The 13,388-nt window shown below is 40.9% G+C and overlaps 1 protein-coding gene across 2 annotated transcripts in view; it reads left to right on the top strand.

Moving 5' to 3' along the window:
* Nucleotides 1-11,822, top strand: part of LOC117404985 (uncharacterized) — a 12,399-nt gene extending 577 nt beyond the window's left edge. Inside the window, exons 2-5 of one of the 2 annotated variants that reach the window (XM_059011680.1) lie at nucleotides 6,386-6,520; nucleotides 7,902-7,966; nucleotides 9,819-10,201; nucleotides 10,331-11,822. In XM_059011680.1, the coding sequence (XP_058867663.1) occupies nucleotides 6,471-6,520; nucleotides 7,902-7,966; nucleotides 9,819-10,201; nucleotides 10,331-10,459 (627 nt within the window). In that variant the 5' untranslated portion in view covers nucleotides 6,386-6,470 and the 3' untranslated portion in view covers nucleotides 10,460-11,822. The remainder of the gene's footprint in view (nucleotides 1-6,385; nucleotides 6,521-7,901; nucleotides 7,967-9,818; nucleotides 10,202-10,330) is intronic. The other variant, XM_059011682.1, reaches the window with a different exon arrangement.
* Nucleotides 11,823-13,388: the final 1,566 nt, after the last annotated feature.

Here is a 13,388-nt window from a genome sequence, read left to right as displayed (position 1 = left end):
AATGCGTTTTGGGAACTTACTTTGGGTTATGGAACTAGAATTTTATAATCGACATTAACATTACTGTCTTTAAAATAGTTATATATGGGCTATTCACGTTCCGGTGTAAAAGCCGCAATCATTACAGCATCCAGAAACTGTCTACGGAAAGGGCCCGGTTTACGCAGTGAATGTCACGACATTGCAAGAGGTATGACACAGGCCCGGTTTACGCAGTGAATGTCACGACATTGCAAGAGGTATGACACAGGCCCGGTTTACGCAGTGAATGTCACGACATTGCAAGAGGTATGACACAGGCCCGGTTTACGCAGTGAATGTCACGACATTGCAAGAGGTATGACACAGGCCCGGTTTAGCAGTGAATGTCACGACATTGCAAGAGGTATGACACAGGCCCGGTTTTTGGGATGGAACCGCATAACAGTCTCGCGTTTTGATTGGTCCATGTCTGTCACATGACTGTCGTCACACGAGTGGAAAAGCGTGCAGGCATTTTTAACATTGTGATCAGATAGAGAGAGAGAGAGAGAGAGAGAGAGAGATCTACTTTCCACAACCTTATCATTAAAATATAATGTGGTATTACGCTGTACTGATATTACAAACTATGGGTAATTACTTTATATGAATTATCATGTTAATGCACGAATGTAAGAATTGGCTTTCTGTTGTGGTGTACTTTTTTCTTTCAAGTAGCATATATCTATAATCGTTTTTGCGATATATTTTAATATAAAATGTATACACTATTGCAGTTTTGTTAGAGGATACATTAGTTTATCTCTAAAGTAATCACAGTTTTACATATAGACTGCCCCTGTTTTAATTTATGTCCCAAATTCTGGGCCGCTTTGCTTTTCAGATAACGTCCCAAATTCTGGGCCGCTTTGCTTTTCAGATAACGTCCCAAATTCTGGGCCGCCTTGGTTTTTAGATAACGTCCCAAATTCTGGGCCGCTTTGGTTTTTAGATAACGTCCCAAATTCTGGGCCGCCTTGGTTTTTAGATAACGTCCCAAATTCTGGGCCGCCTTGGTTTTTAGATAACGTCCCAAATTCTGGGCCGCCTTGGTTTTTAGATAACGTCCTAAATTCTGGGCCGCTTTGCATTTTCGAATTCAGCCCAGTTTTGGGGACTCAACAGACAGCCGAGCTTCTAAGTCATCCATGCAGTTTACCATAAACTGGATCGTGAATTCATTTGAGAGTAACCCTTAGTACATGAATCAAAGTGAATGTATTTTTTACTCTCCCCAGAAAACATTTAGGAACATGGTATACCAAAAAAAAAAAAAAGTACATCTCATTTGCTTATGTAATGTCCATCAATATATATTGAGGCGTAGGGGTTTATTGTATTAGTTAACATTTCCCTTATCTATTCCTGATAGTTTATACTGTAGGTCAGGGGTTTTCAACCTTTTTTTGAAACTGTACCCCTTCTATCTGGAGGTTTCAGCTTGAGTACCCCTTTACAATTTTCGCTCAACTGAACGGTACCTCAGTTACAATAAAATGGAGAATAATCTGATGACCCCCCCCCCTGTTTATTTAATAAATTTGGGTGACAAACTGCTGGTTTAGGACAGAACAACAAACAGTAGGCTTAATTCTTAAAACTTTTAACTACAAGTATTTGGATGCACAGAATTAAAAAGACAAGTATTGGGTTAGGGGCACACCTAATTTTTTGTAACTTTGACGGCCTTATTTAAATTTTGACAGCCTTTTGTAAAAGTGAAGGCCTTTTGATACCCAGCATACACTGCAATGCCCAGCAAAGTTATACACTGATATTCTGATAGTACAGCAATTCAAATGGAGTTTGTAATTGGTTGTGTTCCTCAAATACACAATAAAAAGTGATATTTATAGGGTATACAGTTATAAACGATACAGTGGTTTCGGACATCTAAGAACAGGTACTGCGAGCATCTGGATTCATACCCAGAGGTACTCTGTAGCCTCCTAGGACATTCACAGCTTGTTTGACACCCTCTTGTAGTTGTCCGTTTCTGCATATAAAGCAAAATGTTTGTCAAGCTCTCTTTTTTCTTATAAATCAGTGTTTGCAGGAATAATTTAAAAAAACACTTGAATCAGTTAGGGACTACCAGTCTGACATAATAGGCCTTTAAATTGCAGTTCCAAGTTGCAAGTTGCTAAGTGGTTGCGTTCCTCAAATTTGCACTGCAAAGTGATATTTTAAAGAATAGGGTATATAGTGCTTTTTTTCGCCTCTGCTCGCTTTTGGTGCAAAACTATGCTGCGATACATTCAAGCTGATACTGTGATCACAAAACACTTGGAATGGACTTAAATTGGTGCTTCTGTTGCATAAATACACTACAAAATGTGCACATTTCGGGTCTTATATATAATGGACATTTTTTGTATGTATTTTGCTATAGGAAATCGCAGTCGGGGGGGGTTGGGGGGTCCTCCTGTCGTACCCCATGAGTCCACAAATCCTGGGCCAACAAACTCGCTAGTACTCTCTTTAGATGCACAACAGTCTTAGCTAAAGAAAATGGGCTTCTTCGAGTTCGTACGACCCACGACCGCCATTGGCCGAGCCTTACCCCGATGGTGTTTTTATAATGGGATTTGCCATAGGGAAGGGGGTGGTCTCTTATCGTACCCGTATCTCCACGACCCCTGGGCCAACGAACTCAGAAGGGCGCTCTTTGTGTGCACAAGAGTCTTAGCTAAAGAAAGACATTGCCCACGGGTTCATACGCCACCCCACCGCCAGATGGTGGGCGTTGCCCCAAAGGGGTTTTATAATGGGATTTCCCATAGACATTTTTCAGGGTGCTATATCTCGGGTTCCGGGGGTCCCCGAGACTTGAAAATCGGTACGGAGGTCCACCTCGGGGCCCCTGTCGATCCCTCCAAGTGACGTGTCCCCAGCTAGAAAGGACACCAGTTTAGACTTTTTTTTCCAACCTGGAGCTCAAAAGCTATTGGAAATGCAACCTTGACATTCCATCATGCTGAAAATGTGTAAATTTGTTGAAAATGTAGCATTTGAAAACGGATGGCTCCCTGTGAAAGAGGGCCCCCAGACATGACCCTAGGAAGTTCAACCCGGTTTCTAGGCCCCAGGGTCATGGAGATGTGACCTCAAAAAGGGTAGATTTTGGACATTTTTGACAGGGCGTATCTCGGGTTCTGTGGGGGTTAGGAACTTGATTTTTTTTTTTGTGGCGGGGCCCCATGGGGCCCCACACAAGGAGTCACCGTTTTCATGGTTCAGATGCCAGGACGGCTTGGCAAAGTGAATTTTTTCGTCATGACATGAGTTTTTGGGTGAACCACCACACCGTTTTAGGCGGTGGTTTGGGGTGCTTCCATGAGTCTATATCACTTTGAATGGTGGTTGTACGTGCTCGGGTTCAAGAGATATGCCTGAAATGTGTTTTTTAACACTGCCATAGACATGAATGGGGCTGAATACCTGAAAATATATTTTGCAAAGAATTGCTACGGTGGGTGTATGCGTGCAGGGGTTGCATGGTGGTGTGTGCGTGCAGGGGTTGCATGGTGGTGTGTGTGTGCAGGGGTTGCATGGTGGTGTGTGCGTGCAGGGGTTGCATGGTGGTGTGTGCGTGCAGGGGTTGCATGGTGGTGTGTGCGTGCAGGGGTTGCATGGTGGTGTGTGCGTGCAGGGGTTGCATATTGGTGTGTGCGTGCAGGGGTTGCATGGTGGTGTGTGCGTGCAGGGGTTGCATGGTGGTGTGTGCGTGCAGGGGTTGCATGGTGGTGTGTGCGTGTGCAGGGGTTGCATGGTGGTGTGTGCGTGCAGGGGTTGCATGGTGGTGTGTGCGTGTGCAGGGGTTGCATGGTGGTGTGTGTGTGCAGGGGTTGCATGGTGGTGTGTGCGTGCAGGGGTTGCATGGTGGTGTGTGCGTGTGCAGGGGTTGCATGGTGGTGTGTGCGTGCAGGGGTTGCATGGTGGTGTGTGCGTGCAGGGGTTGCATGGTGGTGTGTGTGTGCAGGGGTTGCATGGTGGTGTGTGCGTGCAGGGGTTGCATGGTGGTGTGTGCGTGTGCAGGGGTTGCATGGTGGTGTGTGTGTGCAGGGGTTGCATGGTGGTACACGTGTGTGGAGAGGAATTTGAGTGCAGGTTTTGCGCAAAAGAGGGGTGGGGAAAAGACTGGGAAGGGTAGGGTAAAAGAAATTACTACAATCATTTATTTTCACTATTAGTCTTTAATAAAGGAAAACGACTGCTTTAATTAATTTTCACGTATCTATTTCAGTGCAATGTAGTTTCTTCATGTAATAAGAAATACGTTTTTTTAACATTTACATTTTATTTCTGTTTTTTCATAAAAAAAAAAAAAGAAGATTTCTGAGGAGAATAAAAAATACATTAACTTTGATTCATGTACTAAGGGTTACTCTCAAATGAATTCACGATCCAGTTTATGGTAAACTGCATGGATGACTTAGAAACTCGGCTGTCAGCTGAGTCCCCAAAACTGGGCTGAATTCGAAAATGCAAAGCGGCCCAGAATTTGCAACATAAATAAAAACAGGGGCAGTCTATATGTAAAACTATGATTACATAAGAGATAAACTAATGTATCCTCTAACAAAACTGCAATAGTGTATACATTTTATATTAAAATATATCGCAAAAATGATTATAGATATATGCTACTTGAAAGAAAAAAGTACACCACAACAGAAAGCCAATTCTTACATTCGTGCATAACATGATAATTCATATAAAGTAATTACCCATAGTTTGTTATATCAGTACAGCGTAATACCACATTATATTTTAATGGAAAGGTTGTGGAAAGCAGACCTCTCTCTCTCTCTGATCACAATGTTAAAAATGCCTGCACGCTTTTCCACTCGTGTGACGACATATTCATGTGACAGAGATGGACCAATCAAAACGCGAGACTGTTATGCGGTTCCATCCCAAAAACCGGGCCTGTGTCATACCTCCATTGCAACGTCGAATGTGGAGTTCGAGGCTGTGGAGTGCCATTCCCCCGCACTAGAATATGATCATAATGCTATCGTAGATGTATTAACACAAAATCATCAGAACTGAGTGAGAAGCGGTGTGCCAAACCTCTGATGAGTTCTTGCCTAGAGGAGGGTGAACTTCACAAACAAATACAGCATCACCTTCGGGGTCAGTTTCTATCTCCAACGCGCCCAGCTGTCACAATCGTGTGTAAATAAATAAAGTGAATCATAGACAACAACATAAGACTGCCAAGGATGTGTTGGTCCAAGCTCACATTCTAATGCAGGGGAGATTGTTGTTGTTGTTATTATTATTATTATTATTATTATTATTATTAGTGAATAACTTGTCATATTATTATAGCCAGCCTGGCTATACAGCATATACAGTGTGTCAAAGTTTGGAATAGCATAAATTGTACCGAAATTAGGTTTAGTTCAATATAATAAAATGACAAGTGATGTTATAAAATTAGTTAAATGTCATATTTTAAATTAACAGAATGTTAGCTTTTTACAGGCACTCTATATGCTGAGGCTGAAAGAATCTGTTCAGTCTTTAATAAAGAAGACTACGCGGTGATCTGATTCAAACATTCAAGAAGACTTTTTTTGACCTGAAAAACGAAACAAGGACCTGGGGTCACAAGTGGAGATTAGATAAAGGGGCATTCAGAACAGAAAATAGGAGGCACTTTTTTACACAGAGAATCGTGAGGGTCTGGAACCAACTCCCCAGTAATGTTGTTGAAGCTGACACCCTGGGATCCTTCAAGAAGCTGCTTGATGAGATTCTGGGATCAATAAGCTACTAACAACCAAACGAGCAAGATGGGCTGAATGGCCTCCTCTCGTTTGTAAACTTTCTTAGTGAATGAAGGGGATTGTAAGAGCACAGTACATGGGATTGTAAGAGCACAGTACATGATTGTAAGAGCACAGCACAGGGGATTGTAAGAGCACAGTACATGATTGTAAGAGCACAGCACAGGGGATTGTAAGAGCACAGTTCAGTGTATTGTAAGAGCACAGTTCAGTGTATTGTAAGAGCACAGTACAGGGGATTGTAAGAGCACAGTACAGGATTGTAAGAGCACAGTACAGGGGATTGTAAGAGCACAGTACAGGGGATTGTAAGAGCACAGTGGGCCTCCAGGAACAGGTTTGAGAAACACTGCACTACAAATCTGGTCTGTATTGGCATGTGTGTGTATACGGGCTGAGGATAGACCTTTTAGGAACTACAGTGTGCACGTTATTAGGGAGACAATTCATATGTGTGCTATTACTTCCAGCACGTCTCTAGAATGTAAATTACAACAAAAATAAATGATCAGGCTTGAGTTCATTGAGTTTCATACCCATTTTTATTATTTTTTTTATTGTTTTAGGACTTCAAAAAGCATTCCACTGAGCTGTCAGAGCTGGGCATATCAACAAGGCAGTGCTCTTACTGAAAGGGATGTACACACAGAAATGGCTGCCATAGTCACAACACAGAGAGAAGCGAATCTATTTGCTCTGGGGTAACTTCTTAAAAGACTGGCACACTTTTTCTTGAGTGGAGTCTAGTTCTGGGTGGAAAGTTGTATTTTATTTTGTGTTCGCTGTTATTAATTGATGATGTGTTCAGAAAGTCATGAATTGGAAGCTAAGGATCTGCTACCCCAACAGATCTTGTGCGTTCCTGTTTTTATCAGCAGTATTTAATGAAAAATAAATATTCACGTTGATCCCAGGGTTTTCTGGTTTGATCCTAGCTGAGCTCTCAATTAAGTGATCCAACCTTTCAATAAACTAGTAATTGGGTTGATTGACCATTTTGCATCGTTTTCTGCTCCAAAATAATAGCCGATTTCTGCTTGTTTATTCAGTGTCTTGGTAACTGCAACTCTGTAACTGTTCAAGAGCTGAAAACAATGACAAAGGCCTATATATATATATATATATATATATATATATATATATATATTAGTTTAGGAGGGAGGACTGTTTGGAGAGAGATGTGGGAAGGGTGGAGGAAGAGAGGAGATGGAGAACTATGGCAGAGGACAGCTATGGAGGAAATGCATCAGTGAAGTGGAGCAGCAATACTGCAGGCCATGTGCTCACCCTGAAAATAGGATAATGAGAAAGAATGAATGAGATATTAGTTTAGATAAGTGTTCAATTAGCCATTGAGCATTCAGCTGGAACTGAAACCAAAAGGCACTGGGGTCAGGAGGATCAGGATTGAGCTTGACAGTACTAGGGTTAGAGAACACTTTTACCAATACAAAATCTATATTTCACCCTGCTAATGTTGTATTTTTATATAAACTTTCCTATAGGTATAGTTATATATATATAATCAATTATTTTACCCAGCACATATACCATTTGGATTTGAATAAAATACCTCCGCTTCACCGAAGAAAATGTTACTGAATTCTGTCTTCAGTGTGGAATGGGTGTCTGTCCTGTCAAGTTGTGCTGGTTTTGACAGAGACACAGACACATACATTTTGAATTGTATATATTCAATTATGTACATTCTAGAACTTTGATTTACATAATGTATTGCTAATTAACACAGTGCAGAGTGCAGGCAGACACTTCGTATCGACATCCCAATTCACAAAGGCAATTAAGTTATATGCATTTTATCATTAACTTTTTTAGTTGCCTTGGAAAAGTGCATCAGCCGAATTAATAAATACTAGTGGTAGTTTAAAGGCACTTGTAAAGCCATTGGTTTCTTGTGTGAACTTAGAACTAAGGACCTTGTAGAGGCTTTACATGTTAACTTAGGGAACAACTTACGCATAGCTGGTGCAACCCAGCCCTGGTGTTTTGAAACAGTGCTCATTCCACTGCAGACACAACTTAGTGATTTATCTGTGTGTGTGTGTGTGTCTCTTTTCCCAGCCTGTGCCGGAAACAAGACCCTGAAGAGAACAAATGGATTCAGGACTTCTGCCGTCTTGAAATGTGTAAGTTATTCCTGATGATTTGTGACTGGTTTCTACTGGGTTCACATCATTCTGACCATTGACTGACTTTGATCTCTCTGTTTCTCTTTCTCACTTTCTTTCTCTCCTGTCTCTGCCACCCTCTCTCTCAACCCCCCATTCTCCCCTGTCTCTCCTGCCCTCTCTACCCCCCTTCTCTCCCACCCTGTCTCTCTCCCAACCTGTCTCTCTCACTCCCCGTCTCTCTCTTTCCCTGTCTCTTTCTCCCCTTGTCTCAAATTCAAATGTTCTTTATTGGCATGACTATATTACAAGTACAGTATTGCCAAATCAACAATACTAAACATTACACATGTATGAGCAGAACAGCCCCCTTCCCCAGGAACAGTACACCTGCCCCCTCCCTCGCTCCCTCCCCATTGATTGTAACACATCTCATGTGTGGCTGCAGGGTGTCACACACTGTCTTTTAGGCCGTGGCAGGTGGATACATATTTGGCTGCTGGATTTGCAGTAGGATGGGCTCTTTAATGCTGTCCGAGAGGGGTTTCAATTTTGGTATTTGGCTTTCAAATTTAGGTATATATTTCCCCCGTATTTCTATGTATTTTGAGCACTATAACAGGAACGCACATGTATGTGTCACTTTACTGTTGGAGCAGTGTGGATTTGTTGTTTTTCTTGATTTTATAGCTATTTCGGTTTGAAGTACATTTGCTAAATTGGGTTCTTAAAAAAAAATAAAAACACCAATCAATGAAATAAAATGGTTAAATAATACTTGTGTGGTGTTTGCCTACGAGACTAACAAGGTATGCATAGGGTTTGTTGGATCTCAATGCAAAATAAACTTGATTATACTGAGTTTGTCGCTCGATATTTTGAAAGTTATCAATATAGAACAGTCTTGATATTTTGATGATATCGATATTGTTCGATATCTATAATAATGCCCACCCCTATTTTTAATTATTACTATTACCGCATTAGCAACGATGTGGTGTCTGAGTGACAGTACCTGAAACGAATACAATCATACAATGAGGAGGCCCTCTACAGAGATTGAAACAGATTCCCACACACACCACATTACTGTAAAGTGACGAATGTACGTAATGCTTACTTTCAACTGACTATTCAATACTGAATATAAAAAGCACACGCTCTTTTAAACAATCCGACAAGGCGATCTTACGAAGGGGTTTCCAAACACTAGAAGCAATTAGACATTTTAAAATTATTGTTATTATTGTGCTTTACTTTGATTTGATTCAAGATTTCTCATTAGATTTTTTTTATATCAGTTTAGAATCTGAAACGGGGGCACTGAATCTAAACTGGAAACAGAAACTAGGTTGTTAGCAAACGTTGGCAGTATCTGGTTATATATGTTTTATTAGCGGCCCTCAGAAGTGATGTCGGATTTCTTTTTTGAACCTTGCCACCTTACAATTGTCTACATTTTTTTTTAATGGTGCGTAGCGTTAAATGGAAATGTTTATCTACTGAAAATTGTGGGCTACCAACATTTGTGGTGGGCTACCACAGTTTATCTTTTGGTAGCCCATCGGTCTACCACACAATAGTGATTTGTCCACCCCTGACTCTATATACCATGCTGCGATGTTTGCCCAAAAAAAGAACCTGCAATAGAATGAGTTGTCATTTGGAATAAAATCTGGAGATTACATATAATTCCTTTTTAATATAGAAATTAAACTTTGCAGTGACAGATGTTGATCACTTTATATTTCATGGAGATCTGATTTGTTTTGATAGTTGATGTTTCACTTTTTAAAGCTTGTGTATGGGCCACATAGGTGGGACAAGTTGTGTTTCATGCTTTCACTCATAATGAGCTGTCTGTTCACAGCCAAAGATTACCCAAATAAACTGGCCAGAATGGTGGAGAAGCACACGCACATGGAAATGCCCTTAGAGTTCCCAGAAGGATACAGCTTGCGAATCGCCGCACTCAAGAACACAGTCTTACGGGGAAGAAAGGACATGATGGAGGCTTGGCAAGAGCTGTACCTGCCTCAGTCCGAGAAGATGGTCGTCATTGGAGCCATCGACAACTTCCCCTGCTTGGCTGAGGGGCTGCAGTTGATCATTATGGTTGACAGCAAGGGCAACGTCTACGCCTACGAAAATGAAGTTTTACACAAAATAGCATGCACCGTAGAGAAATTCTTCACACGAAGAAGTCTAAAGTCTTCAGTCAGCTACAAGAAGGGAGGATACTGTGTCCAGCTGGTAAGGATTGGTTTTGAGCAGAGTTCAGAACCTGAAAACTGGGTCCTAGCATTAATATTAATGATGTGACCCTTTTAAACTATTGTGCTCTTTATTTTGTTTGTTTATTTTTTATTATTATTATTTCAGACCAAAGAGGAGTTGGAGAAGTTGCAGAAGGACAAGGATATTCAGGAAATTGAACGGCGCACGCGGGAGTTTGTACAAAGCAAACAGAAGGAGCTTGGAGAGATGCTCAACTTGTTTAGGAATAAATAAAATGAGTGGTGTGGTTTTGAGCAGGTTAATTTTCTCATGTACTGACACCCGAGTGTTTTGGAGTATAGTCGTGCTTTTAAACTGCCTGACTGGCTCATTACTCAAACAGGTTCCTTTTTCAGTGTCACCTGATTGCAATTCAAGTAGTACAACGTTCAAACTCTTAATGCAATCTGGTTAATTAGGCTTCCAAGAGTTAAAAGCCAACTAATACGGTTTAAATGCATAGTATAGACAGGGCCCTAAGGAGACCTAGAAAACCTGCTGGACTACAGCCCTCCAGGACCAGGATTGGGCACCCCTGGTACAATTTCTGGACCAGAAAGAAGAGTGCCATCTACTGATCCACTAACACCACTTCCAACAGCAACCTGCTTTCCTTATACCCCATATCCACTGCACTACCCGAGCTGAGGTCAGTGACGTCACACACATAGTTTAACGTGATCAAAAAAAAGACAATTGCAATAAGGCTTTATTTTGTATTAAATTCTCCCTTAATAAACATACATTTTGCATTTTTCCGCGATTAAAATTAAACACTGAAATTGAGCTTCCTGTTGATACGATACAGCCATATTATATCAGTTAAGCACCATGTTTTTATTCACGTATTTACATTTGTATAGTTAAGTAACCTGACAAATACATTTTGTGCAGAGGAAACCTGCTTTCTCATGCGCTATGTACAGTTTCATGCTGCAATGACAGGGTGCGTTGCTATGTACAGTTTCATGCTGCAATGACAGGGTGCGTTGCTATGTACAGTTTCATGCTACAATGACGGTGCGTTGTTGCTATGTACAGTTTCATGCTACAATGACGGTGCGTTGTTGCTATGTACAGTTTCATGCTGCAATGACAGGGTGCGTTGCTATGTACAGTTTCATGCTGCAATGACAGGGTGCGTTGTTGCTATGTACAGTTTCATGCTACAATGACGGTGCGTTGTTGCTATGTACAGTTTCATGCTACAATGACGGTGCGTTGTTGCTATGTACAGTTTCATGCTGCAATGACAGGGTGCGTTGCTATGTACAGTTTCATGCTGCAATGACAGGGTGCGTTGCTGTGTACCGTTTTCATGCTACAATGACGGTGCGTTGTTGCTATGTACAGTTTCATGCTGCAATGACAGGGTGCGTTGCTATGTACAGTTTCATGCTGCAATGACAGGGTGCGTTGCTATGTACAGTTTCATGCTACAATGACAGGGTGCGTTGTTGCTATGTACAGTTTCATGCTGCAATGACAGTCAGGGTGCGTTGTTGCTATGTACAGTTTCATGCTACAATGACAGTCAGGGTGTGTTGTTGCTATGTACAGTTTCATGCTGCAATGACAGTCAGTGTGCATTGTTCTCCCTGTAGTTTGCTTTGGTTTATTTTCATTCAGTTTATGTTTAGTTTTCAGTATGGTTTGCATACGAACGTAATCTACTGCCTTGTTGCGTAGCACAGACAGTGCATGAGTGAAATGCGTCCTTGCCAAACTCAATCACACTTTTGTTTCAGCATTTCTGGCCTCGATGAAAACAACTGGATTTAACCACGACTTCCGTGAGAATGTTGAGACTGTATGCGGATGTAGTTCTACAAAAGTATGTTTTAAAAAGGCAGCTATCATCAGAGTAAAACAAAACATAAACCTTTAATAAACAGTACAAAATACTTCCTCTAAACTATAACTTTATTAAATGTTCCAACTGTGCAAACTATATATATATATATATATATAGTACTGTGCAAAAGTATTAGGCAGGTGTGAAAAAATGCTGTAAAGTAAGAATGCTTTCAAAAATAGACATGTTAATAGTTTATATTTATCAATTAACAAAATGCAAAGTGAGTGAACAGAAGAAAAATCTACATCAAATCAATATTTGGTGTGACCACCCTTTGCCTTCAAAACAGCATCAATTCTTCTAGGTACACTTGCACACAGTTTTTGAAGGAACTCGGCAGGTAGGTTGGCCCAAACATCTTGGAGAACTAACCACAGTTCTTCTGTGGATTTAGGCAGCCTCAGTTGCTTCTGTCTCTTCATGTAATCCCAGACAGACTCGATGATGTTGAGATCAGGGCTCTGTGGGGGCCATACCATCACTTCCCGGTCTCCTTGTTCTTCTTTACGCTAAAGATAGTTCTTAATGACTTTCGCTGTATGTTTGGGGTCGTTGTCATGCTGCAGAATAAATTTGGAGCCAATCAGATGATGGTATTGCATGATGGATAAGTATCTGCCTGTACTTCTCAGCATTGAGGAGACCATTAATTCTGACCAAATCGCCAAACTGTAGAGAGAATGTTGATGGACAACACAAGACAATACAGAGATAATATTTCCTCTCAAAAAGCAGAAGGGAGAAAAAGTGTAGTCCAAGGAGGGAGCTGCAGGACTACAACCCCCAGAATGCCACGGGAGGGAGCCAGGATGGGGTTCATCTGGCTCCAGCCTTTAATCATTATCACCTGCCTGTTATTGGAAGGCAGGTATATAAACCTACAGAAATGTTTATTCCAGGCAGTCTCTAGCCTGTGTGGAACGAAGCTGTCAGAGGGAGGGAGGGAGGGAGTGGTACTGTGTGAACCTTTATTGTTTTCTTCGTGTTTGTCTGCAACTTTAAAGGCCAAAATTGTATATATATATGTGTGTGTGTGTATATATATGTGTGTAAATGAATATGATTGTGTTAGTAATATTTACCATTACCCTCATAATGTGTTATTTTTGGCTTGAATGTTTTTTCTGCTTTATTTGTGTAAATAAAACTGTTCGTAAATAGAGAGAAGAAATGTGATTATTGTTATAGTTTTTTGTATTATATTATTTTGACCAGAATTCTTAATTATGCCAGGTGAGAATTTTTCTTTTCAGATGTCGCTAAATGTGTAATAATATTTGCACCTTGCGTGTCCTGAACTATAAA

Source organism: Acipenser ruthenus, chromosome 42 (genome assembly GCF_902713425.1).
Source record: "Acipenser ruthenus chromosome 42, fAciRut3.2 maternal haplotype, whole genome shotgun sequence".
NCBI classification, from domain to species: domain Eukaryota; kingdom Metazoa; phylum Chordata; class Actinopteri; order Acipenseriformes; family Acipenseridae; genus Acipenser; species Acipenser ruthenus.
Note: the sequence above shows the minus strand (reverse complement) of the source record. Positions and strands in the feature narration are given on the sequence as shown.